The following is a 27,690-nucleotide window of genomic DNA, read 5'->3' as shown; positions in this document are numbered from 1 at the left end:
AGTGTGGGTTACACTTCATAAGTTATATGTAACACTGGAAAATTTAAGTGTTTAACAGGCAAAGCAAAATCACGCGGACTTGAAAAACTGCATTTGAGAAACTACAGACAGCTTGGTTGAAAGGTATCCCGTTTAAATCAATGAGGGCAATAAGGCTGAAGGGCAGGGTCATGCTTCCGAGTGAAGTTCAAAATTCTTAGCTTGGCAAGATATATCAAAGCATGGAGATATTTCCCAACGACCTGACTCCTCACCTCCAGCCACTCCGGCAGCCTTAGCTCTGGCTGTATTCAATTACTTACAATTTCCTAAAAACATCATACTTTCCCACACCTCTCAACCTTTTCTGTTTTATCCTTTCCTAGGAATGCTCTTCTCCCTTTTCAAAACTCCCTATAACCGTCATTTTCCCCAAAACGCTTTACTTTCCCCAATCAATCTAACGCTAGAAACTCTCCCCTCCTGACCACTATCTTGCCGTTCTGGTTTAGTTCAAAGGCTTCCCCTCTAAGTCCAAGAGATATGGCCCATGCTTTCTCAATTTTGCTGCTTCTTTGGTGCTAAATAGTCGTCATAAATTTAATGTATTACATTCAGGAAAATGGACACCGTTTTCCATTATGCTTCCTTCCCAACATTTGAATACCCAACGTTTCACTTCATAGACTCTAGATCCAAGTTCACAGAATGCTGGGACTTAAAAGTCACGTAAAACAATTTTTCACAGCTAGCCACTCTTAGCGCTACCGTGTCCCCGACTCGCCCAACCAGGAGGGATCCCTCGCCAGGGAAGGAGCTATGGTTCTCAGCTTGCACTAAGCAATCCTAAACGTTTCTCTGTTTACCACAATCCCAGACTCCTTGCACTCAATACGAAGGCGACAAAAAGGCTTAAGGCAGATAATGTGCACCTGGAGGCCGAGACATCCACAAAGGGCTCTTCCTCCCTCCCAGTTTGGTGAATTAAGAAGCTCTAGACTGTGTAAAAAAGACCAAATTTCAAGGCCTGAGAAGGGTCTGTGGACTAGGTCCACCTCGCTCAGCATTTCTTGCTCCGCGAGTTCCCAGAACTTCAGGGTCAAGAACTAACACAGTTGAAGGGGAAAGAGGGGGAAAAGGCGACGGTGGGGAGGAGGGGCTGCAGTGCTTTGTTCTGGGAAGTTCCCAATCGGCAGACGGCAGCCGCCTGGCTCCCGAGCCCTCCCCGCCCTATCGAGCAGCCGCAACCGCCCCAATAGTTTCAGATCCCCGAGTTGCATCGGAATTGCACCGCACAGGGCACAATAACCGCGTCCACCCGGGATTTCCGCACCTAGGGCTGCCGAAAGATAATGGCTCCAGAAGCTTCCAAAAGCGTCGAGAACGTGGGTTTGTACCCACCCCCCACACAAGGCCCTTCCGCGCAGCCCCTCCCAGCCCAAGTGCCCCCGCGCCGTTGCCCAGGTAACCGTGGGCGGTGGCAGTGGCCGGGAGGGGCGGGACTTCCGGCGAGTGACGCGCCCCGGCTCGACTACAAAAGACGACGGCTGCGGCGCGCCGGCCGGAACTTTCCAGAACGCTCGGTGAGAGGTGGAGGAGTGGTGGGTGCCTGAGCTGCGCACAGCGACGCGCTCCTTCCCGCTCCCCCTCACCAGCCTCGGCCTGCTCACCGGTGAGTCTCAGCCCTCGCATTTTCCTTCGTCCCCAGGCTGGCACTCTTGAGGCACTGGGGATTCAGGTGGAGCCGCGGTTAGAGGCGGTTAGCTCCGCGTGGGCGGGAGGGTTGTCGGTTCCTGTATCCACGATTCCCCATTCCGGTATCCACGGACTGTACTCCGACAGTCCATCCCCGGTACCCAGTAAGTGGACGTGAGGCCTTCTCTGAGTGCCCCCCCACGCAGCCCCCCCCCCACGCAGCCCCCCCCCCCCACGTAACCATCCCCCAACCAGCCTGAGGTCCCCAGGGAGCCGCCGTCTCCGCCTCCGCTTCCCCTCCGCGCGCGCCCTGGCGCCCCCTCCGCCCGCGCTCGCTCGGAGTGGGCGCCTTTGCGCGCAGGCGCGGGGGGAGGTAGGGGCCAGGGGCTGCGGGAGGGGTGGGGCGGAAGCTGCCGCTTTCGTTTCTTCTCCCTGCCTTCGTTCTTTGTTTAGGCCTGGGCTTCTACCCCCACCTCTTAGATACAGGGTAGGAAGGAGAAAGGAAGGAAACGGCGCCAAGTGAGGGGAGAAACCTGGCGAGATGTAAATACAGTGGTTGACACTGGCTTGTAGGGCAGGAGGGACTCGGCGATGAAAGCGGAGGAGATATAAGCTCCTTGATTGAGAGCTGTCCCTCAGGATGGGAGGGAGGGGCGCTTACTCTCTGAAAGTAATGTTCCTAATGAGTTCCATAAACCACGTTGTCCACCCACCCCCGGTCGAGCCCAGATGTATTTTCTTAGTGTTTGGCGTTCATCGAATTTACTGAAGACAATGATAATGTAATAACCGATGGACTGAATATGGTGGTGTTCTTTGGATGACTGCTGTTTTGTCACCATCTCTGGGGATAGGAAATAAGCAATCCAGGTTAATTGTCGCGTTTTTACAGAGGCTTTCATTTGGGAGAGTGGGAACCAACTGCTAAGACTTGAATTTTTCTCTTAGTTGTTAGTGTGTATGTGGTCTGTTAGAACTCGGGCTGAATTATCATAGGAATCCTTATCTTTACTCTGAAGTTTAAGAAGCTGTGTTATTTTAATCAGATCTTGGCAAAGGACAGGTTTTACTAACTGAAAGTACAAATTGAAAGTCCCTTAAAATTGCATTTTTTAATTTCAGGCTGTAGAAAATGGTGAAAGAAACCACTTACTATGATGTTTTGGGGGTCAAACCCAATGCCACCCAGGAAGAGTTGAAAAAGGCTTACAGGAAACTTGCCTTGAAATACCACCCTGATAAGAATCCAAATGAAGGCGAGAAGGCAAGTAATACATATCCTTAAACTTGTCTGAATAGTTTTTTGCCAGACGTATGAAATATTTTAGGACCTGGAATTGAGAGTGCCTAATATAGTGGCTATGCTTTGTTATACTTTTGTTTAAAAAACACGAAATTTGTTTCCTTTCTTGTAAACAGTTTAAACAGATTTCGCAAGCTTATGAAGTGCTCTCTGATGCCAAGAAAAGAGAATTATATGACAAAGGAGGAGAACAGGCCATTAAAGAGGGTGGAGCAGGAGGGGGTTTTGGCTCCCCTATGGACATCTTTGATATGTTTTTTGGAGGTGGTGGAAGGATGCAGAGAGAAAGGAGAGGTAAGAATAACCTGGTCAATATGCAACAAATTAAAGTAGCCATTGAACAAAGCAAATTCTTGTGACGTCATTTATTCCAGTGCTTTCTAACTTGTTGGTACAAAGTTGCAACTGGCCACAAACTGATTTATAATTTTTGTAAGTGAAGATTTGATGGAACTAAAAATGCTTAAGGTAATTAAGTGGTAATAAATAAGTGCTTCTAGTAAGTTTTAGCTTTTAGACTAAAGCTAAAGTTAATTAAGGGGACAAAGTTTAACAGTATAATTTTCTAAGCCGTTTTTACAGCTCTTTGGTGCAACACAGTGGTGGGTACTGTGGCCTTTTTTTCAATCAAGGGTGAGTTAGTGTTCAGAAACTTGACGTAGTCAAGGTCTTACAGGATTGAAAGATAGCTTCGTCGCCTCCAAGTAACTTAACTGTTGAATCTTGCACCACTTTTACCAAACTATACGTTTATAGCATTGAACAGAAATGTGGTTGTGTACTGTAAAACTACAGTATTCTGGTCAAGAGAAATTGCTCTGACTTTGTTCTCAGTATAGTTAGTACAAACAGGGTTTAATGGTTAGAAGCCAGTTTCAGAACAAACTAGCAAGCATTAAATTTCACTGTTGAGATTTTACCGTTCAAAAAGACTTTGGAAGTTGTTGGTTTACTCAGTCCTCACAAAGGTCTTCAAGGAAACAAATATGTTTTTATTTGCTCATTTTGTAGAAATTTACTATAAAAAGAAAATCTACAATCCAAATTAGTTGCTTTATTAGTAAATTATTAGGATTGATTTTTTGTTTTTTTAGTAACAACTATTCGTAAATTCCTATATGGCTTAGATCAATAAGAAGCCAACATATTAGACCAGAAAATAGTGTGCTTCATCAAACTTTAGAAATTTTATTTTTCCTTCTTTACATTTCCGACTCCGTATAACAAAGTTTAAAGTAAAAAACATAGCTTTTAGCATGCAGAATTAACTTCATGGGACTGTACAATACGGAACCCAGAGGTGCAGTTAGGAGCAGAAGGGTATAGTTCGTGGTATGTGACATGTAGCTGAAACAAACAAAAATGTTCCTTGGGCATGTTATGCAGGAAGAAGTTTCAGAACTTTTTCATTTAGGTGTAAGATAGTACTGTTTGGTGGTGGATAAAGTCCTTGTGGAAGAATCACTAGGCTAGGAACTTATTAACTAACCATTGACAGGTGACTTCATTTCTTTATCCACAGTGTCCTTATATGATCTTAACCTTCCACTTTCCATTCTAAGGATGCCATTCCTTTTTAACCACTGGCCACATGTAGTTCTTAAATGTAGAGTAATTTAAAATAAAATAAAAAGTCAATTCCTCACAGTAGTCACATTTTATGGGCTCGATAGCCAAATGTGACAGATGGCTGCTGTACTGGCCAGTGCAGATATAAAATGTTTCCTTAGTTATAGAAAGTTGTAAGTTATAAGAAAGCTAATCTTTAAACAAGTGCTGGCCCACATTAAAAAGTTATATTCCTGTTGATCAAGAAGGGATGTAGGAATTTATAAGGCGACTCAGATACAACAGCTTTCCTTACAGATTTCAGTTACTAGGAGCTTACTATGCGGAAGAATCTTTGAGTGACATATGGGCATGTTGTTCCATATCACACAAAATGAAAGGTTCCAAGAATATATTAGAAACAAAAGTTTGGATTAATTCTTTGAAATGTGCCTATTTAGATAACATTGATTTTTTTTTTCCCCAGAAGTTTTTGCAGGTAATGTTTTTATTGTAATTTGTAAAATGGCCACATCTATATCCCCAGGCAAATTAACTTCGTTTCTGACCCAAGTAACCTTATCTGTAATTGCATCACAGTTCAAGGATGATATGTGATAAATATGAACATTCTGTGTATGTGCTCATACTTCAACACATACTTCGTTATCCTTTACAATTTTAATAGTGTCTTAACACAAGGGTTTTAATAAATAATATTTTGCTTTAGGTAAAAATGTTGTACATCAACTCTCAGTAACCTTAGAAGATTTATATAATGGTGCAACAAGAAAACTAGCTCTGCAAAAGAATGTGATTTGCGACAAATGTGAAGGTATGATTGTTTTAGTTTGCTAATGTGGAGATGGCTATATATCAGAAATGGGTTGGTTTTTTTTTAATTTATTAATTAAAAAAATTAAGAACAAACAAAAACATTAACGTATCATTCCGTTCTACATATATAATCAGTAATTCTCAATATCATTACATTGTGGCATATTTATCATTTCTAAGAACATTTGCACCAATTCAGAAAAAGAAATAAAACGATAACAGGGAAAAAAAGATTATACATACCATACCCCTTACACCTCGCTTTCATTCATCACTAGCATCTCAAACTAAATTTATTTTAACATTTGTTCCCCCTATTATTATTATTCCATATGTTCTACTCGTCTGTTGACATGGTAGATAAAAGGAGCATCAGACACAAGGTTTTCACAATCACACAGTCATTGTGAAAGCTATATCATTATTCAATCATCATCAAGGAACATGGCTACTGGAACACAGCTCTACATTTTCAGGCAGTTCCCTCCAGCTTCTCCATTACATCTTGAATAACAAGATGATGTCTACTTAATGCGTTAAGAATAACCTCCAGGATAACCTCTTGACTCTGTTTGGAATCTCTCAGCCATTGACAGTCTCATTTCACTCTTCCCCCTTTTGGTCGAGAAAGTTTTCTCAATCCCTTGATGCTGAGTCTCAGCTCATTCCAGGATTTCTGTCCCACCTTGCCAGGAAGGTCCACATCCCTGGGAGTCAGTTCTCTGGAGTCATGTCATGTCCCACGTAGACAGGGGGAGGATGGTGAGTTTTCTTGTTGTGTTGGCTGGAGAGAAAGGCCACATGTGAGCAACAGAGAGGCTCTCTTGGGGGTAACTCTTAGGCCTAAATTTTAAGTAGACTTGACCTATCCTTTGTGGGGTTAATTTTCATATGAACAAACCCCAAGCCTGGGGGGCTCAGCCTGTAGCTTTGGTTGTCCACACTGCTTGTGAGAATATCAAGAATTCAACTTGGGGAAGTTGAATTTCTCCCTATTCTCACCATTCCCCGAAGGGGGCTTTGCAAATACTTTTCCATTCACTGATCAAATCACTCTGGGATTCATCGGGGCATCACTCTGGACAAACCAACAAAATCTCATTTCCTACCTGAGATTCCAGGTACTTATGGTGTTCAATCAAAGTATCTACATAAGTTATATTAGGAAATGCTCTAGTCAAAATGTAAATTTTGTAACAAACATTTTTTGCTTTAGTCTCACACATAAGGTGAAATTTTAAAATACTAATTACCATCTATTTTCAGCACCCTGCAATAATGACATTCCTTTGTTCTTCCTCGTGCAAAAACATTTTTAAAATTTGTGCATTGTACATTTCACTATTATTATACACTCTAGGCATTTCTAGATTATACCATCTCAATCTTTAACATTTATCTTTCTTTCTGATTTCATTTATGCCCCCAGCCCTCCTCACTCTATCATTCTCACATGCAGCTTCATTCAGTGTTTTAACATAATTGTATTACAGTTAGGTAGTATTGTGCTGTCCATTTCTGAGTTTTTGTATTCAGTCCTGTTGTACAAAATGTATCCCTTCAGCTCTAATTACCCAAAATCTTACCCTAAGAAATGGGTTGACTTTTAATAATTATGACTTAATAACTTAAAGGCGTACTGTTCTGAGGCTATAAAAATATCCAAATCATAGCATCAACAGGCAACACTTTCTCCCCAAAGACAGGACTGGTGATCTGGGACTCCTATTCTTTTTCCTGGGCTTGTGTCTTGCAGCTTCTGCGGCTTTCTTACTCTGTATTCTTGGTGTTTTCTTAGATTTTCTGTCTGCTTTCTCAGCTTTTCTTATGAAAGACTCCATCCAGTAGGAGGATTAAGATCACCTAGGGCAGTCCTCAGCTGAAATAACCTGATCAAGAGGTCCCATCCACAGCAAGTCTGCTCTACAGTCACAGGAATAGATTAGCTTTAAGAACGTGATCTTTTGGGGGTACATACAGCTTCGTCCTACCACAGTGCTCTAACATCCTTACTTAATATGTTAATGGGAAATAAGAACAGATGACTTAGTGGGTATAAAATCAAACACTATTTCAATCTTGGAGAATACAAGTATGAAGATAAACCACCTCACCTCCCACCTTAGAGAAATATTAGCAGAGTAGCTACACTTTTTTTAGGAATACATTCTTTATCTGAAACTTCAGAAACATTGTAGTGGCTTCATAATCTGTATATGATTTAAACAGCCTCTTTTTGGGGCATGCATATCTGTTTTCAATTAGAGATAAGTTGCTGGCTGTGAACCTTTAAGCTTTTTTATAAATATAAATTGTGAATGTGGTATCTTCTAGAGTAATAAACTAAAATGTTTTGATCTCAGTCCTAAGAATTCGTTTTTCAAAAGCATGTGTTTATAGTTCAAAATTCTGAAATGGCTCTTTTGGAAGACCAATAGTCAGGAAATTAGAAGTAATTGAAGATTGTGGCTATCTTTTATCAAATAAAAAACTTCAGTTGTAGATTTGTGGAGCATTTCCATCAGACCTTAAAAATCCTTAGGGTTAAGCAACCCCAGTCTTAATTCCTTATACTGTATCTGCTACTAAATCCATACATTATTTTATTTGAACTACTTAGGCCGAGGTGGTAAAAAAGGAGCAGTAGAGTGTTGTCCTAATTGCCGAGGTACTGGAATGCAAATAAGAATTCATCAGATAGGACCTGGAATGGTTCAGCAAATTCAGTCTGTCTGCATGGAGTGCCAGGGCCATGGGGAACGGATCAGTCCTAAAGACAGATGTAAAAGTTGCAATGGAAGGAAGATAGTTCGAGAGAAGAAGATTCTAGAAGTTCATATTGACAAAGGTGAGTGCTGTGAGACACCTATTCTCTCCTGTTAAACCGTTAATTTTACATCTTTTTTTTAATCTCGTCTCTTTGAACATTCCTTAGGAATTACTATGTTAAGGAATATGGATTCTGATTAAGAATTTGGGGCGAGGGGATTTAGGTGAAGAATGCGATTTCATTAGAATTTGTAATTCTTAGATATAGCTTTAAAAATAAACCTAGTGGGCAGGCAACGGCTCAGTGGCAGGATTCTTACCTGCCCATGCCAAAAAAATAAATGAATTAGTGAACATATTTTTTTTTTTACAAACTGTCTAGCATTTGTGTCTGTTTCTGCCTCTTGAGATTCAGGTTACTTTTTTCTTTGAATTTCTAGGGTTATTATTATAGCAATATGTGTTCTTTGTAGAAATTTTAGAAAATCTATATTGTTCCAAAGAAAGTTTAAATCACTAATTCCTGCTACTTTGAGATCAAGATTATGGTAATAACTCTTTTGCACTTTGCTATTTTTTAAATGAAACTAATGCTATACTGTACATATGGATCTAGAACTTATTATTATAGCATCTGTTTTTCCTTCTTAATTCACCCATGTTTAGTAGGATGTGCAATTTCTATCTTTTTTCCCCACTGGTAGGATACTCACCTTACATGTGAAACCTTAGTGTGTACACACTGAAGTATTTGTGAATGAGTTCTTGTGTCTGGGTTTTACTTCAAAATAATGCGGGGTGGGAGGAGATGTTGGTGGAGGTACGATAAATGAAGTAGGTTAGTTGTGAACGGATATCTACTGAAACTAGATGTGTTGTACTAGTACTGTTTGCTTTTATATTAGGGTTTAGTGCTTTCTATAATAGAAAGTGGGGAAGTAATTCTTGTTAGGTAACCTCAGTAATCATTGGTTTAGGAAATAATCAGATGCTGCTGTAATGGGATGATCTGCCAGCACATATTTTCTTACATGAATTATTTTTATTTTATCTTATTTTTGGGGTGGGGTGTTCATGGTCCAGGAATTGAACCCGGGTCTCCTGCATGAAAGGCAGGCATTCTAACCTCTGAATTATCCATGCACCCACATGAATTATTTTTTTAAGAGATGTTGTCCAGACCCTTAACTGAACTAATACACAGTGGCCAGTAGGGCAAATATATTGGCCTTTTGAAAATGTTTGCCGTATTAGGAAAGTTCTCCCTGTATTTTTTACATTGACCGACCTGGCCATTACCCTTTTTTTTTTTTTTTAGAGGGATTAAATAGATGAGTCTTCAGAACAGTTACAGAATTTGAAATTGTAAGATTTAAAAGTTTTTCAGTGATTAAAGATTTACTCCAAATACTAGTTGATGAGGTTTTCTACCTGTAATTACTGCTAGTGCAATACAAAGTCTTGACTTATCCCACATTTAGGTTTAATAGAAATGATTTGATAGGGGTTCTTAAATTTAAGTTAAGTAAACTAAACTACTTAACATTTAGTGGCTATAATTTTGCCAGTGTGTCACTGATTCGGTGCCAGCATAGACCATTTTATTTAACATTATATCTGTAATTATAAGGATAGGTCTCTGGGAAAGTTAGGGCTTAGGAGGATTATACAATTTGTTTCCCCAGAGTAATCCACCTAGTAAATAGGAGTTCTAAAATTTGAAGCCACATCTTTTTGCCTCTAGAGTTTGAATTTTCATTATTACACACTTTCTTCAGTAGAAAATTGGACAGGTCCCATCCTGTGGGCATTCTCAATCATTTCTGTGATAATATCCACAAAGACCGCATTTTATATTACATCTTTCGTGAACACAGAAACCCACATTTATGTGTCTTCACAGATTTTGTGATTCTGAACTTAGTTGGAAGTTCAATAAGAGTACAAAATTAACTTTTTGTTTTTAGGCATGAAAGATGGCCAAAAGATAACATTCCATGGTGAAGGAGACCAAGAGCCAGGACTGGAGCCAGGAGATATCATCATTGTTTTAGATCAGAAGGATCATGGTGTTTTTACTCGGTAAATGCTTTAATCAACCACTCAAATTGATGTCTAGCATATATTTGGGTGTATTTTTAAAAAGTTGAATGAGCTTTTGAATACTCTTAGAACATATTTCCTAGACATTCCCTGAAAAAAAGTATAAGAAGAGTTAGACGCAAATTATTTTGCTTTTAAAGGAAGCTGCCAAAAATTGAAAAGTAAATTGATACCTAATCTGGATCTTGAAGGGGTGCACTTGAATCAGATGTTTGGTAGACTTTATTAGTAGTAAATATGAACACGAAGTATATGGGCTGAAGGAAGGAACTCAAGACAAAATTTGACTCTCAGGCTTAAGGTAGGCAGTTAATTTGAAGAAAGTGGCCTAAAAGTTTTGCCAGTTTCATTCCTGAGTTCATTGGGTTGCTTTTCAAGTAGTTTTCTGAGAGCATTCTGACTGATTTTTAAGTCATTGTATTAATATGGATTGGAAAGAGGAGGAAGAAGTGGGCTGTTAATAAATGTAGAAGATTGTTTGCCAGGCACAATGGAATTATCTCACATGTACCAATTAACAAATTCTTAACTCTCAAAATGGGTCATATCCCTATTCTAGTTTCATAGAATCTCAAGTCTAGAACCTAGACCAGATCTGTCCAACTGTTAGACCATAATGGCCCCTTTTCCTTAATATTTTTAAAAAGCCTTGCTTTTAAGTTTTTTTCCTTTACTATCTTTGTGCGAAATTAGATTTAAAAGTAGTTAATGAGACAGTTTATTGATGGCAAATGGCAGAGGCTTTTAAAAGTGTTTGTGTAGAAGAATTCTGTAACCTTGTCCTGAAAAGTTCCATTTGCTGCTAGCTCCCTGTTCTCATTTGTTTCACCCTTAGAAGAGGGAGGAGGGGGGTGTCTTTGTGTAAGGCACCATGCTATTAGAGAAGCAATCAGAATTGCCTGCTAGTACTTGGAATCATTGGTGATTTGCAGCATGTAATATATGCCATATTTACATTGATACAGACAAGGAGAAGACCTTTTCATGTGTATGGACATACAGCTTGTTGAAGCATTGTGTGGCTTCCAAAAGCCAATATCCACACTTGACAACCGAACCATAGTCATCACTTCTCATCCAGGTATATAAAATAACTCCTCCTTCTCTGTTGTAGTTTGTTGTTGTTGTTGTTGTTTTCCCCAGTGTCTGCACGTAGCTCAATAGATCAGACACCCAGAGAAAACTGGGTATGTCCTTTGTGAGCTGAGCTGAACTTGTGGCGCCTTGGCTTTTTAGCAGCTCCTAGAAAGCCTATAAATGAAATGATATGGGATTGCCTTACCGTAGAAATTGGCTATCAATGAAATAAGACTTCTGTTCTTAATTTCCCTTGCTTCCTAAAAATGTGATCATGTGGCTTCAATGCTTTTAGGTCAGATTGTCAAGCATGGAGATATCAAGTGTGTACTAAATGAAGGCATGCCGATTTATCGTAGGCCGTATGAAAAGGGTCGCCTAATCATTGAATTTAAGGTAAGCTATAATAAATATTTCAAAATTTATTAAAATACTAAATTTCTTAAAGAGTTGCATTTCTTGATGCCAAAAAAAAATCCATCAGATTTATATTCTCACTTGTCCAGGAGGAAATAAATTGCTCAACTCCTGTGGTGTTGAGCATTCTTTGTTAAGTTGGGTTTGGATTTGAGTCACTAATTGGCTGTTTAAAGATTGGCATGAGGAAAAGCATTATGGCAAGGGGATATTTTATGAATGAGAATCTATAAGCAGGATCTTAAAAAGGTTTAGCAGAAGTGCTTAAAATAACCTTTGTGGATTTCTTGACAAAACAGTGTATTACTTGATTTCTACAACCTGACTTGTGTTATAAGCCTTAAATTCTAGTTCAGAGTGGTAGGTACTATTGCCCTTTTTGAACATGTTCTAACCTGGCATTGGTAGATTGCCCTAAAGGTGTTGTATGTTGATACATGTCTTTTTCTGGGGGCAAATATATGTAATTTAAGGAGCTAGTGATGAAATAAATCAAGTTGAACTTAAATGGTGGATATCGGTATTAGGGAGCATTATCCCACAGTTCTGCTTGGGTTTTGTATTACTTTCGTTGTTGTCCTTGTAAATTTGAAATTGTTTCAGAATATGAGTTTTAATATGTTTTTTACTTGAACTTAAAGTAGAAAATTTCCTTTTGTAGGTTAATTTTCCTGAGAATGGCTTTCTCTCTCCTGATAAACTGTCTTTGCTGGAAAAACTCCTACCAGAGCGGAAAGAAGTAGAAGAAACTGATGAAATGGATCAGGTAGAACTGGTGGACTTTGATCCCAATCAGGAAAGACGACGCCATTACAATGGAGAAGCATATGAGGATGATGAACATCACCCCAGAGGTGGTGTTCAGTGTCAAACCTCTTAGTTGGGGCCAGTGAATAACACTACTGGCATCTTATATATGCAGTAGTGAATAAGTGAAGGACTGTAACCATAATATGCTCACTACTTGCTATTGTTTTTTGTTATAATATTCAGCTATAGTAGTGTTTTAAAAGTTAAAATGAAGAATAAACTCAAATATAAAAGCTCTCACTTTGCCCTGTATGTATGATGACTTCAGTGTGCCAGATGAAGTTTAATACTTGTAAGAACTATTGGTGTGAAAAGTCTCCTTAGCATTTGTTAGGCCATACCTTGTAATCTTTTTTTCGCTGTATACATGGACTAGCTTAGCGTGAAATGCCTAGGTGTAGGTATGTGTATTGACTTCAGTGTGTGACCCTTCATTGTTAAGCTATTAAATTAAAACTGTATTTAACTGGCAATCAAAAAAAAAAGCAATTTGTAGAGACGTGTTGGTCTGTATAGTTATTTGTATTAAGTGGGATTTATTGTGATGCTTCTGCAGTGACTGTCTCAGCTCTTTGAAAATGGCGCAGTAATTTAGTCTGGTATCAGTAATAGAAATGGTAGCTTTCTAAGGAAGAATTTATCATAATATGCTGCCTCTTGAGGGCGTGCACTTCTACAATTGCATTCCCTTCTGATATGCTTTTTTTTTTTTTCTTAATATATAAGTATGTTGCTCAGACCTGGTTACATTCCCCCCCCCCCCCCTTCTCTTTGGACCATGATAGGCCTCAGAGTAGTGTTGCAGGAGCTGGGTAACTTAGAAGTTAAGATGAAGAGATCTTTGTAGAGCAGGAGAAATTTGCATGTATGAGATAGGAGGTGTTCCTTAGGCTAACTTTAAACCATTTAACTTATGCTCCAAAGTAACTGTAATTTAATGTTGGTAGTAATAGCAAATTATGAATAGCTTTAATCATGTTTAAAAGTCATATGTTCACATGCTTAAATCTGGATATCAGAATTTAAGCTATTCTTGAAATGTATGAATGTCTCCTTAATATACTAATTACAAAGCATTTACAGTGTGTGTCACTAAAGGCTTTTTTTTTCCCCAAGAGCAAAGCTTTGGCTTTTTACTAAGGTAACTTTTCATTTACTTGTTAAAAGAGCAATACAAAAGAATGTTATTAAATATAGTTGTTTAATACTGAACATGAGCAGGGAGTGAAGGGAGGGGGTTGGGTAATGAACCAAGAGAAGGGAGTTCTAAAAACTTAAAACACCAGAAAGTATGAGAGAGCTTTTTGCTTGTCTATCCTGTCACAGGTTCTTAACCATTTCCAACGTGGACGTTGACCTTACCTTAATTTCCCTCAAAAAGGAGAATCTAAAACTTGGTGGAGAAAATGGTTCCTAAACCTAATTTGGTGTTACTTGCCATAGCAACATTCCTAATTGACCACCTTTTCTTCCCAGTTTTTTTGGCCTGCTGCCAGACAGCCACCCTCATTTGATGGCTAAGGAACCAGGTGTTCAGGAAAGTACAGAAAAGCAGGGCCTTTATAGTGTTCCGAGTACTACTTGGGACAAATTTTCATTTTCATCAGGTTAACATAACATTCTAAAAAATTTCTACGATGAAATATGTATTGTACCTTTTTAACTCTTTTAAAAGACTTTATAAAAAGTCTGAAGGACACAAAAAAGTTATAGTTACTACTCAGAGGCAAAAAACAAGATTTATCTTAGTCTGTTAAAAAAAAAAAAAAGGCCTCATACATACAAACATTGAATACAAGCTCCACACAAGTACAGTTCTTGACCCCCGCAGTGACCCTGATACGGGGTGATGTTATCCCCCGTATCCGCTCCCCTTCCTCATTCGTACATGTAGGGAACAGGAGTATAGGCAGATTGTTATAAGGGTGCTTTTGCAAGATGGTATTAGACCTTACTACATTTGAAATTTAGAAATCTCTGCGTATGGTAATGGTTTTCAACCTTGGCTACAATTGGAATTATCTGGGAAGCATTAGAAAAATGAATTCCACTCTCCAGAGATTTTGGTCTGGGTATGGCTTACATCAGAATAATTGTTATGTGCAGCTAAGGTTGAAAGCATGGGGACATGTTACAGACTTTTTGAGACACGATGCCATTAAGGGAATTGCTGTGGAAGGTCAGTGGTAGCCCTACCTATTTCAAGTAGGAGTTTGAAACAAGCTCAGAGCAGGGCAACTCCCGAACAGTACATTAGCAATTTCTTCTCTTTTGAGATAATGTCGAGAAATGAAGCGTGGAGTCTGAAAGCACAATGAAGATGCTACTGAGCTGCAACAAGACAAAAATGTCATTTTGAGGGTTTCTAGTCTTGCACCTTTATCACGTAACTTGATTATTGCAGCAACCTCCTGAGATTTTGAACAATGAGGAAATTACTTTAAAATTTAGTGGTTCTCAAATTTCAGTGTACTTGCTGGCCCCTATGGCCAGAGTTTCTGATTCTCTTAAGTTTGGGGTGGGGCTTAAAATTTGCATTTCAAAGAAGTTTCCAAGTGACACTGAGAACCATTATTGTAGTCTAAGTAAAAAGAAATCTGCAAAAAAAAAAAAAACAGTGCAGGGAGACCCGGTTTCGATTCCCGGTGCCTACCCATAAGAAAAGAAATTAGGGTGCATGGGTGGTTCAGTGGTAGGATGCTCGCCTGTCACGCCGGAAACGGAGGCTCAGTTCCCAGACCATGCACGACCATCACCAGCCCCTCAAAAATTTGACTGCAGAGGCTGGAATTCAGAGTCTGATTTCTAATTCAGTGCTTTTCCTATGTAACTCACTGCCTCTCATCAGCAGCTTGCTTTTAGATTTCAACAACACAGAGAAAAATAATCCACGGGTTTTGTCTCTGCCCCAAATTAAAGATTAAGGAAAAACCGACAGTAAAAAACAGCTTTGGAATCACACCTGGTTTTGAGTGCCCCAGCTCTATGCTTGCTGTGACCCGGGCAAGGTACCCAACCTCTGGAAACCTGTTTGTTTACCTCTATTATGGTAAGCACAATACCTAATAAAATGATTCTGAGAAATAAGGCTGCTTACTATAGGAAAAGAGGACTCAATAAATGCTACTTATTTGTGCTACTAGTAACAACAGAAGTTGAAAATTAAAACTGGCAAAAAATAACTACCTGAGACAGCCATTTTGCTGTTTTTTCAAAAAGTTGCCCTGAAATACCATCGTGTGTTCAACGTTTTTCAACAACTGAATCTGACGTTGGGCAAGAAAAGAAAAACGCCCTTGTCCTCATGGAGTTCATTTTAACGCCACGAATTTTAAGTGCTAAAGAGGAGGTACTTAAATCTGGTGGCCTAGACAGGATACATCCTAGTACCCTGACGACAACAGACTTAAATTTCAGAAGGAACCAGGCATTGAACCAATGTTAAAAGCAACTCCCATTTTACTTAACCACCACCATGGGCATGGTGGTAAAGGCCAGTAATTCGGTCTGCCACATTTGGAAAACGACCAATGATACTGCCACCAGATGACTCCAGTCCCTGACAGTTGGATCCAGCGGGCACTAAGTACGTTCCCGGAGCGCTAAGGGGGCTCCTCTAGCTCAGCACCCAGCGTTGGGTTCTGGCGCTGCTCAGCCATACCCAGACCAAGCGCTCGGCCGGGAGAGGGTTGCACAGCCCTTTACGCAGGCACGGACCACCCTCCGCCGCTGTCTTTACAAGTTGGTGCCCCCCTGCGTAGGAAAAGCGGGGAGTCGGGTAGTCTCTTCCTGCCCATGTGGATTGTAAAGACCGCAGGCTGTCTTTGCTCTTGTTCCCCACCTTAGCTTCTGCCCCCTTCTCAGAAATGCACCATGTCGCGTCTCGGGGTCTCTCCCTCTCAGCAGTACTGGACGGATGGTCACATAGGTTTTAATGAGAAAAGCAAGGCTCAGAGTAATGTTAAGACCGTGCTCCCATTTCTAAACAAGTAAACGTTATTAGGTGTTTAGATTTGTTTGAAATTAAGTTGTAGAAAGATTCAAGAGTTACCTGGGAAAGGTAGAAGGTTCATTCTCTTTCTCAGCTATACATTTATTTGATACAGCCAATGTATTACTTTATATATATATAAATATATATATATAACGCATCTCATAGCTGCAGGATAAAATCCAGGCCACTTCACCTGGTCTTCCATGGCACTGCTATTTGTCAGCACTGCACGTACCTTGCTGCTATGCCAAGCCATAGTTTTTGGACAGATTCTTCTGCTTCCTAGAGTAAACCCCGTTTTGCTGGTCCTTTTATGATCGCCTCCTCTAGGAAGCCTTTCTTAATCCTGTAATGCTATGTGTCCCTCCCCCCCATTACCAAAAAAAAAGTGTCTTGAGTTTTTATTTCATTTTTCGCATGGGCAGACACTGGGAATCGAACCCGGGTCTCCAGTAGGGCAGGCTAGAACCCTGCCTGCTGAGCCACCATGGCCCGCCAGTCAAGTTTTTACTTTAAATTAAAATAATTACTTTTCTTCCCTAACATAAATGGCAGAAATCGGCCAGAAACTGGTGTGCGATAACTATTCCCGGAGAGAAAACATACGCGGACACTGACTAGATTCTTGCTCCTAGTGGTACAAGGTATTTCACAACTGTCAGCACATGAAGTCACAGCTTTGTCAATTCAACTCAAAGGTGGTTCTGATGAACTTTAACATACATAGTTTCCTCTCTCAGTCTCAAACTTTAAGTTAAAAATCTTTTCACTAGAATGGCAAAAACTACACTCATGTGAATCATGCTATAGCCAACTCTCATGTCCGTTTTCAAAATGTCAAAATGGCAGCAAATGACCTGGGTCAAAAAGCTGCATGTAGGCACCTGCGGGAGGGGTCCAGTGGGGCCTGCCTCCACCAGCCAATCAGTCAGCTCAGCTCAGCCAAGATCAAGGTGAGCCTCATCTACAACCACTGGAAGCCAGGGCCCGCCAAGCTCTACCAGCCCAACAATGAAAATATACAACAATACACAACACATCAGAGGGAGATTTGGTATCCATTTTTGTATCTAAATAAATAAAAATGGTTGTTATTTCCAAGAAGGCAACTGTTAATAGGATGTGATAACAAAATGATTTATAGATACTATGCCACATGATATTTTTCTTTTGTGTGGATTCTTCAGAAAGTACCCTTGGCACTTTAGACCCAATTCAAGTGTTTGGAAACAGATGCATTCTGAAATACTTGTGAACTGGATTTAATTTTCTATGTATGTAATTTCCACAATATTCTTGTAGAAATGGTAATGAGGGATGGTATAAAAGACAACATGAGTGAGATTGTTAACGTAAATTACACAAAATAAACTAGAAAAATCTGAGGGTGGCTTAGCAGCTTCAGCTGTATCAGCTGTAAAACGTATGAATCTTCCTGAGATCCCAAGAAATAGTAACATTCATGATATCAGTATCAAAGTGCCAAGCCTGATCTCTTTTAAATTAAAAAAAATTAAAAAGGCTTACCTAGGTAAAATCCAGAGGGAAAAGTAATCTAAATTTATCATGTAGTTGTTTACCAAAAATAGTCTTAACTTTTGCTCTTGGGTTTAAGTCAAAGTATGATACAGAAATTGTATAAAGTCAGTACATGAAGTTCAATTTTACTTTTCTTGCTCAGCACTTTTGAAGAAATTGAGTGGTTCTAATGTGATTTTCTTTTCTAGTTGGCATCCGTATGCCCACCTGAGGCATGCCTCTTTTATTGGCTACTCCAGTATTTCAAAAAGTATTTGAGGCATTTAATTATGTACAACCCAAATTGTTGGTGTTTTGAATGGAACACAAGTGCAGTATTCCTTACTTCTATTTGTTACAATTGTTATTTAAAGAACTAAGAGGGTATTGCATGAAAATGTGACCTTTTCTCTTAGTTTCAATAAACTCCAAGGTAACTGGATTTCTAAAGACACACAAAAAAGCTGGAGGTTTTGTGGTAAAAGTAAAGTCGTAGAATATGACTGGGAAAGAGGAAACCCTTAGTGCTGTTCATTTAAAATTGAGCATTACTATCAGGCAAAAGCACAGGATTAGGCTATCTGTATTGCAAGTCATAAAGGCATAAGACTCTTAGTACCTAAAAAAGGATAAAGTTAAAAGAGGCATAAAAGACCTACAGGAACAAATGTCTCACTTTCTTGAAATAGTGCCTAGCACAGTATCCTTTATACCTCCATGCTCCATCTAGCTTCAACTAAAACATGAAAGATGTACAAAATATTTTCAAGGGTTTTCTAAGCCTCAAAATTTTTGTCTTTAGCTAACTATTGATAACACACATTGCAAAAGAGATTTTTGTAAATCTCAGGTCCTTTTCTAATTTTTCTTCAGTACAACAGTACTTTTCAATGCCAAAACCACCTCTACATACAAAACTCCACATGCCAAACTCTGAATTCTCATAATGGATCCTGCAACTAGTTCCGTCCAGAAGATGAAGACAATATCCCCGGGGATGGGCTAAAACTATGAGAAGGTAAGCTGAGAAGGAACTGAAATTGCAATGAATGGAAGAGTGAGGGTAGTGAGATGAAATCCTATGCATCACCTGGCCTTTTCACATTTCCACTCTATCCTACTATCCTAGGAATCGCCTTCCTGCTGTACCTGTGATTTGAGAATAATAATGTGGCCACCCCCATTTGATTTTAAGTAAATAAATTAACTAGATGGGCACTTATTTTATATTTTAAAATAAAGCCTGCAGAAGGGGTTGTTTATTAGTATATTTAAAAAAAACTTTTTTTAAAGGAACATAAAACGGCTACTGAATATGGGATAGTTCCTTATTTACAAATTTTACTGGGAGGTACACTTTAATCAGCATCTCAATCAATCAAAGGAATATAATATTTCTAGAAATACCAGTATTTCACTCTCCAGGTAGATTTCAGAAAATATTGTCTGTCCCATTGAAATGAGGCAAATAAACTAATACCTTAAAAATATACCAAAAAAAAAAGAATAACCAAAAAAATCTGTTATTTAAATGTGAATTTTCAAAAATTATTCTTGCAGATAACTCTTGCAATTTGTTTCCTTACATAAGCTGGCAAAAAAAAAGAGCAACGCAACATGAATATGTATGTCTTCATTTAAGTGCATGCTCTCAAGTTAGTTTAAAAAGAAAAGTCAAATCAGGGTTTCCAGAGCTTCAAGAGTCCATCCTCACTGTAAGTAGCAATCAGGTTTTGATGTGGGTGATGTGCAATACCAATCACGTCCTTTTCATGAACCTAGAACAGATAAAGCTCAGAGTTAGAGCACATGGGTCCATAACAAATAATGCAGAAGAGGCCCCAAGAACTGGGTGGGAGTGAAGAGAAAAGCTTCCAGTTCTCAAACAGGAATCATGCCCAAAGCAGCTTCGAATGCAAAAATGGGGAGACATCAAGTAAGTTAAACACAAGCAAATCACAAACTCAAATAAGGTTATTACATTTCTAGTCACATTTTTTGTAGTTTTTCATCATGTGTGAATAACAAGTCTCTGTCCCAAATGTTTTTGCATTATAGCTTAATCTATTTACATGCATGTTCTCAAGCTAATTTAATAAGAAAAGTCAAATTAGGGTTTCCAGAGCTTTAGGGGTAATGATGTTACCATTTTGTAAATTCAAGGCCAAGACAGTGGCAGATACCAAATGATCCCTTCAGGTCAATGAACTTGTATTTTCCAGGCTCTGAGCTAGAGTCTATCTCCACCTCATCTTATTTTGCTCACATCTTAGATCTCTGAGACTTCATAGAACGGCTACCAAAAGTTCACTCAACAATAATTCGAAAAAAGAGATTATAACATTTCTTCTTCCTGAACCACAGAAGACTGCATTTTCCTTACGCCCCTTGCATTTGGGTTGCAGTCATGTGACTGAATTCTGATCAAAAGAATTGAGGAACAACGTAACATAAGCCACTTCCAGAGGTGGGTCTCAAAAACATCCAGTATAGGCCTCCCTCCTGAAATCTTAGAGCCACATATTCCAAATAGCACAGCTAAAAGATGGAGGAACACTATCAATTCACATCACATTCCAACACAGTAAGAAATAAATGCTTATTGTGTTAAACCACTGAGCTTTGGGGATTTTTTTTAGAATAGCTGACATTAATTACTGTAATATACTTTTCTTGCATTGACTCTTAAAACACCTGAAAGTTTCTGAAACTTTATAATCAGTGAATAAGATAATATTCCAAGCAATGTCTTCGAAAGGACATGGAGAAAACTAGCTACATCTGTAACTCTCCAATCCCCATGGGGGAGTGCTGGCTAATCTAGAAGGATAAACAGGTATGTTTCCTTCCTCCTTCTTTGCTATACATGTACCCATCCTATTCCCCTAAATCTTAGGATTCACTGAAGGATTACTTTTCCCAACAGAGGAGGTAATTCCATACAATTACTTTACGGGTCTTTTATTTCATTCAGTGATAAAATGCCTCCATTACATTTTAATATCTGGCTTCACATTGATAGCAGTCAATCTAGAAATGGTATTTCTTCAGAGTTCAGAAGCCACAAGCAGTAACATAATCAGTAATACTCACTGTCAAAGTTCTCTCCAGTTTGCCAGTGACTGTACTGAAACAATAGAGCACAAAATCCTCCCCCACACAGTAGATCCATTCACCACGGGGAGAAAGGGCACAGCAAACAAAGTCACCACCTTCTCTCTTACCAGAGCTGAAGCTTCTGACAATCTAGATAATATTGCACCCCAAAACAAAAACAAAACATTGGATTAGCAGCAGCTCAGCCATGTGCAGCATTCTAAACTGACATTATTTTGCACTTTAATGTACTGTCATTTGTAATTAGATCTCTAATTCTGTTCATCATGTGCTAAATTCTCTAGCCTGGGAAAGATTCTCTTGATAAGCTCAAGTCAGTGGCAAACAGAAATTTAGAAGTCGTATGTCCCAAGTCACCAATCTTGCTCTTCAGTCTACTGAACCATACTACCCTGAGGCATATTCATTACAAAAATTTTCTAAGTCAGTTTACCACTGGTCCTCAATGCTCTGTGGACTCATACTCCCCAGGTTCTACTATCTAAGAGAGTGAAATGATTTCCCCAAGCAGGATAAAACTCAGTCTCCAGGACTTTGCTTGATTTATTTTACATTACTTTAAAATCATCATAAAAATAAAATAAAATAATCATAAATTTGGAGAAACCAATCTCAAAATTATATACTGTATGATTCCATTTACATAATAATCTCAAACTGACAAAATTACAGTAATGAAAAACAGATCAATAGTTTCCAGGGGTTAGAGTTGGGGGAAGAGTGTGATTATAAAATCACAGCATAAGGGAGTTTCTTTGGAGGTGATGAAACAGCCTGTGTACCGATTATAATAGTGGTTACATGAAACTATACATAAAATGAAATTTCAAAGAACTACCACCTTCCCATCTCAAAAAACAGGTATGCATGTAAAAACTGGCAAAATCCAAATAAGGTCAGTATTTGTACTAATAGTACTGTACTGACATCAATTTCCTGGTTTTGAGAATTGTACTATGGTCATGTAATACGATGTTATCACTGAGGAAAATTGGGTGAAAGGTACACAGGAACTCTGTGCACTATTTTTGCAACTTGTATATGAATATAAACTAATTTTTCAAAATAAAGCTTAAAAAATAAAAAAGCAAGCAGAGAACATTCAGCAGATGCCCTGAACAACTGTGGCTATTGTACAGTGTGGCTCAGCAGGTACTGCACACCAGCCATCTCAGCTATGGCTTCTGAACTACTTTGGGAACTCAAGGGATAGAGACAGAGTACTACAAGCCAGCCCCTGGGTCTCCTCTGTGCTTAAGAGGATTCTGAAGTGTCCAGGTCCATACTTTAGTAGCATGTAACACCTATCAGGGGTTGGGATCTCAACCTTGATTCTCATGACACCCCCAGTGCTACATAACAGTCACAAAGGTGAGGTTCTATGAGGACACTGTTGCCCTTCCCCTACTAGAGTTCTCTCTTCAATTGTGTTGTACCTAGGAGATTTCCTGAGCTGGTAATCCACACCACACTGATTTACCCTCAGAGACTGTTATCTGGAAAACTTCAGTAAGGTTCCGGAGAAGGCTTAAAAACACATTAGAGCCTCATTTATCCGAAGGATAAAAAATAAAGAGCATAGTGTACAAACACACCTGGGAAAAGGAGGCAACTTTTGAGCCACCAACAAGATGCTTGACAGAGTTACAGTTTACATAAATGTCTGAAAAATAAATGTGGCTTACACATAACCCATATTCATTTATAGAGTGGTGAATCCATATTGGGCCACTCCCATGCACTGGGAGGGCTAAGACCAGGACACACCAATTTGGGAATAGTCTAGTTCCTGTGCAAAGATACTTTCTGAGTACTCACCTGCCCTTGCATGTTCATGATGACCACCGTGTTTGATCTGTTGCACACCACAAAGTGCTCTGGGTTTTTAGGAAGCAGAATCACACTGTTGACAGTGATATCTGTTCCTGCAGTGCTGCCCAGGGATTTAAAGGTATTTGAACATTCTGTGGTCTTCATATTCCAAACCTACCACACAGAATTGAAGGCATAAAGATTTTTTCGTGTAAGAATATCAGAAGTTTTGAGGTTTAAAAGGTTGAAAATAAGATTACCAAAAAAAGTAAAACTGATGCAGGAAAAAGTTTCATGATTTTAAGTCTAAATACCCAGCACTGCCAGGTACTTAGTAAGCACCAATCTATTTATTGACCAGATGGCATAATAATACAGAAGTCACAAAGCTAAATAATAAAATCTGTTTCAATCTATTATCTTTTCTTGTACATTTTTCCTTGGCTAACAGAACTACCTATCTTTAACATTAGCAACATGGAAAGCTACATCCTTCCTCTCTTCCTAAACATGATAATGTTTGTTTGGATTTTTATTTGATGTTGCCAGGCCAACAGGGGTTACCTACAGAACATTACTGTTATCTCACACACCTTAATTATGGCATACATAGCTAATAAAGAGGTTTTCTCTACCACAATTACCACCACTGATAATTCCTGAAAGGACAAAGATAGAAAGCCACCCCAAAATAAACCAGTACCAAATACTTAACCTTCACAGTGCCATCAGATGATGCACTAATAATATAATGTCCGTCTTGTGTAAATGTTGCTTCATTAACAAAAGAGGAATGGCCACGAAATTCCTTCAGAGTCTTTCCAGATTTTAAGCCATGAATTCTATGATATATAAAAGCAAATGAAAAAAACAATTAATATTCAATATATCATGGTTGGAACTAACATGGCTGAATGTATTTTAGTTGAACTTCAGAAGTTCATGTTATAATGTTTAGTGAAGAAAGAGGATTATGCAATGGTGTATGCAGTATAGCTTTTATTAAACCAAAAGCAAACAAACCAAAAACAAAAGCTTTACAGAAAAGAGGCTGGAAGAAAATAAACCAATAATACCACAAGCTTCTGTTCAAGGGCAGACCTTTAAAAAATTTAATTATCATGAGATTCAGAAGCAGTAGTCTGGCAGGACCAGGAATCTGTATTTGTAACAAACCCTTTTAGGTGATTCCAATGGAGATGGTGATCCATAGGTCACAGCTAGAGAAATATGAAGTAATGCTATAATCCCTTCCCCAACTTACTTGTAGGCAGACACTCAAATGGACATATAGATAACCACTGAGTTAGCTATAGTTTGGTGAGATACCCTCACACTTCCTATATCACACTGTACTGGTGAAAGCATAAGGAATCACTAGTACCTCCCTCCTGGGCCTCATCATATCCAAGTAATGAAGAGTCTTGAGGTTCTTACTTACCTAATTGTCTGGTCAAATGAGGCACTAAGGATCTGACTACTATCCTTAGAAAAGCTTAGACAAGTAACACCTTTACTGTGTGCCCTTTCGAATCTCCGCAAACACTGTCCACTCTGGATCTTCCATACCTTATAAAAAAAGAGTATACAGAAGACATGAGGACAAGGACACAAACAGACATTTGCACACCAATGTTTACAGCAGCATTATTTACAATGGCCAAGAGATGGAAACAGCCAAAATGTCCATCAACAGAGGAATGGCTAAACAAGCTGTGGTATATACATATGATGGAATATTATGCAGCTGTAAGACAGAATAAAGTTATTAAGTATGTAACAACATGGATGGACCTTAAGGACATTACGCTGAGTGAAATTAGCCAGAAACAAAAGGACAAATACTGTATGGTCTCACTGATACGAACTGACATTGGTGAATAAACTTGAAGAATTTCACTGGTAACACAGACCATCAGGAGATAGAAATATGGTAAGATATTGGGTAATTGGAGCTGAAGAGATACAGATTGTGCAACAGGATTGATTATAAATACTCAGAAATGGATAGCACAATACTACCTAACTGTAACACAATTATGTTAGAACACCAAATGAAGCTGAATGTGAGAAAGAGAGAGGAGGGCTGGGGGCACAAATGAAATCAGAAGGAAAGATAGACGATAAAGACTGAGATGGTATAATCTAGGAATGCCTAGAATGTATAATGATAGTAACTAAATGTACAAATTAAAAAATGTTTTTGCATGAGGAAGAACAAAGGAATGTCAATATTGCAGGGTACTGAAAATAGACATTAATTAACATTTTAAAACTTTAACTTATGTATGAGACTAAAGCAAAAAATATTTATTTGGTATAAAATTTGTATTTTGACTAGTGCAGTTCCTAATATAACTTATGTGGACAGCTTAATTGAACACCATAACTACATGGAACCTTGAGTAGGGCATTAGATTGTGTAGGTTTGTCCAGAGTGATGCCCCGATAAATCCAGAGTGATCTGAACAGTCAGTAAATAAGAATTTTCAAAGTCCCCTTGGGGGAATGGTGAGAAAGTAGGAAAATCCAACTTTCCCCAGTGGAGAATTCTTGATATCCTCACAAGCATTGGGGACAACCAAAGCAATAGGCTGAGCACCCAATCTTGAGGTTTGTTCATATGAAACTTAACCCCATAAAGGATAGGTCAAGCCCACCGAAAATCAGGCCTTAGAGTCACCCCCAAGAGAACACCTTTTGTTGCTCAGATATGGCCTCTCTCTCCCAGCCAACACAACAAGCAAACTCACTGCCCTTCCCCTTTCTACGTGGGACATGATTCCGGGGTATGGACCTTCCTGGCAATGTGAGACAGAAATCCTAGAATGAGCTGGGACTCAGCATCAAGGGACTAAGAAAACATACTCAACCAAAAGGAGGAAGAGAGAAATGAGACAAAATAAAGTGTCAATGGCTGAGAGATTCCAAACAATAACCCGGAGGTTATTCTTACACATTAAATAGATATCACCTTGTTAGTCAAGATGTAATGGAGAGGCTGGAGGTAAAACTGCCTGAAAATGTAGAGCTGTGTTCCAGTAGCCACATTTCTTAAGATGACTGTATAATGATAATAGCTTTCACAATGTGACTGTGAAAACCTTGTGTCTGATGCTCCTTTTATCTACCTTATCAACAGATGAGTAAAACATAAGGAATAAAAATAATAACAGGGGGAACAAATGTTAAAATAAATTTAGATTGAAATGATAGTGATCAATGTAAGAGAGGGGTAAAGGGTATGGTATGCATGAATTTTTTTCTGTTATCTTTGTATTTCTTTTTCTGAATTGATGCAAATGTTCTAAGAAATGATCATGATGATGAATATGCAACTATGTGATGATATTGTGAATTACTGATTATATATGTAGAACAGAATGATCATACATTAAGAATGTTTGTGTTTGTTTTTTTAAAAAATTAAAAAAGTAATAATAAAAAAAGAGTAAAAACTTGTAAACAGAGTGTCCCACTACAGTCTGCAGAGTCAAGAAAAAAGTGCTCACTAATGTACCCTGATGGCATTAAAAATGCATGCCAAGAGCTGAATATGATATATTCGGTTCACATAGTACAATGATAACCGAATCCTTTGAAACTTAAACCCCTTTCCTTATAAATTATTAAAACAACAATTTAGACTCTAAATTCACTTAGCAGAAACCATTCTGTACTTTATCTATCTAGGTCAGAGCATTTTATCAGCAATTAAATATAAACCACAGTTAATCGGTTACAGGCCATTCCTGAAAAAAAATAAAGAACAATACATCACATAAGGTGAGCCAAGGTGGTAAAGCAGAAAGGGCACAAGCAGATCTGGATTAAAGTTCCAGATACATCACTCATCAAATAAGTGACCCCAAGTTACTGGACCTCCCTGGGCAGTTATTATTAGGATTAAACAAGAAGTGGTTAACATAAAGTTGATGCTCAATAAACCGTGCTATTATTATGCTGAATATTATATGTAGGATACTACCTCATGACAGAATTCTCAAAGTGTTCATGAGTTAATCCATACCTTGATTTTTCCATCTTGGGCTCCAGTTGCTAACATTTCTGTATCTCTGCTGAAACACATGCAAAGGACAGCATCGTCCATCATCATAAAGTTATCCTGGGCCTGGTACTTAAGATCCTAAAGGAAACAATGGTAAGCCGTTTTCAAAATAACACAAAGCCAAAGCTCAAGTCACCCTAAACCTCTACAAACTCACAAAAAGCAGGATAATGGATTGTGCCTGCTCTAAATCTCCAGAGCAATTAGCCATGTACACATGGCTCCTAATGAACAACTGATAATGCCAGGAATAACTAATTTTATACAACTCAAATTAGTATTATAAAAAATACAAACACAATACTCTATAGATCTTTTGCTTACTGATTTTCATTTAATTTCATTATTTCTTGTCCACCTTTTGAGGTAAAATTTCCACACAGATCCATATTTTACATCTGGCTGTTTAAATGAGAAGTTCTTTATTTAAAGGTATGAGGCAAGAAACTAACAATTTTTCCAAATTGTCAGTTACTGTCCCTAAAACAATTTCTTGACTAATCTATTTATTTGAGATGTTTTTTCTAACATCTATTATGTTCAAATAGAAATATCTTATTTTTCTCACTGTAAAGTAATACTGCCTCAAGGTTAAAAAATACACAATAGCTAACTTATACAGAAAAATCATAAGCAAAATCA

The 27,690-nt window shown here is 38.5% G+C and overlaps 2 protein-coding genes and 1 pseudogene across 5 annotated transcripts in view; 2 read left to right on the top strand and 1 right to left on the bottom strand.

Annotated features, from left to right (window-relative positions):
- The first annotated feature begins 1,501 nt into the window (after positions 1–1,501).
- DNAJA1 (DnaJ heat shock protein family (Hsp40) member A1) lies at positions 1,502–12,775 on the top strand. Of its 2 annotated transcripts, none has more exons than XM_077147955.1 (9): positions 1,502–1,651; positions 2,797–2,938; positions 3,094–3,271; positions 5,256–5,360; positions 7,983–8,210; positions 10,099–10,213; positions 11,200–11,315; positions 11,607–11,707; positions 12,390–12,775. In XM_077147955.1, exons 2-9 carry the CDS (start codon positions 2,807–2,809, stop codon positions 12,606–12,608), a joined length of 1,194 nt encoding a protein of 397 aa, XP_077004070.1. In that variant the 5' UTR covers positions 1,502–1,651; positions 2,797–2,806; the 3' UTR covers positions 12,609–12,775. The 2 variants fall into 2 exon arrangements, with proteins under 2 accessions (XP_077004070.1, XP_077004072.1); XM_077147957.1 differs by lacking the exon at positions 1,502–1,651 and adding an exon at positions 2,108–2,544.
- Positions 12,776–12,897: 122 nt separating this feature from the next.
- LOC143673441 (AP-3 complex subunit sigma-1 pseudogene) lies at positions 12,898–18,326 on the top strand (annotated as a pseudogene).
- A 1,040-nt stretch (positions 18,327–19,366) lies between these two features.
- The window catches only part of SMU1 (SMU1 DNA replication regulator and spliceosomal factor), a 28,855-nt gene continuing 20,531 nt past the window's right edge, over positions 19,367–27,690 (bottom strand). For 2 of the 3 annotated variants that reach the window (XM_077147952.1, XM_077147954.1), the window contains 6 exons: positions 27,010–27,126; positions 24,421–24,548; positions 23,695–23,821; positions 22,986–23,153; positions 21,144–21,296; positions 19,367–19,828 (listed from right to left, as the gene is read on the bottom strand). In XM_077147952.1, the coding sequence (XP_077004067.1) occupies positions 19,730–19,828; positions 21,144–21,296; positions 22,986–23,153; positions 23,695–23,821; positions 24,421–24,548; positions 27,010–27,126 (792 nt within the window). In that variant the 3' untranslated portion in view covers positions 19,367–19,729. The remainder of the gene's footprint in view (positions 19,829–21,143; positions 21,297–22,985; positions 23,154–23,694; positions 23,822–24,420; positions 24,549–27,009; positions 27,127–27,690) is intronic. The other variant, XM_077147953.1, reaches the window with a different exon arrangement.

The sequence above is a fragment of the Tamandua tetradactyla genome, chromosome 2, assembly GCF_023851605.1.
Source record: "Tamandua tetradactyla isolate mTamTet1 chromosome 2, mTamTet1.pri, whole genome shotgun sequence".
NCBI lineage: Eukaryota > Metazoa > Chordata > Mammalia > Pilosa > Myrmecophagidae > Tamandua > Tamandua tetradactyla.
The sequence above is the reverse complement of the archived record's forward strand: the minus strand, read 5'-3'. Positions and strand labels throughout refer to the sequence as shown.

What these genes read in the sequence shown, in the direction of transcription:
- DNAJA1 (XM_077147955.1), top strand. Translation starts at nt 2,807, where the DNA reads ATGGTGAAAGAAACCACTTACTATGATGTTTTGGGGGTCAAACCCAAT. An exon ending in GATTTGCGACAAATGTGAAG is followed by an intron (nt 5,361 to 7,982) that starts GTATGATTGTTT and finishes TGAACTACTTAG; the next exon opens with GCCGAGGTGGTAAAAAAGGA. An exon ending in GCCTAATCATTGAATTTAAG is followed by an intron (nt 11,708 to 12,389) that starts GTAAGCTATAAT and finishes TTCCTTTTGTAG; the next exon opens with GTTAATTTTCCTGAGAATGG.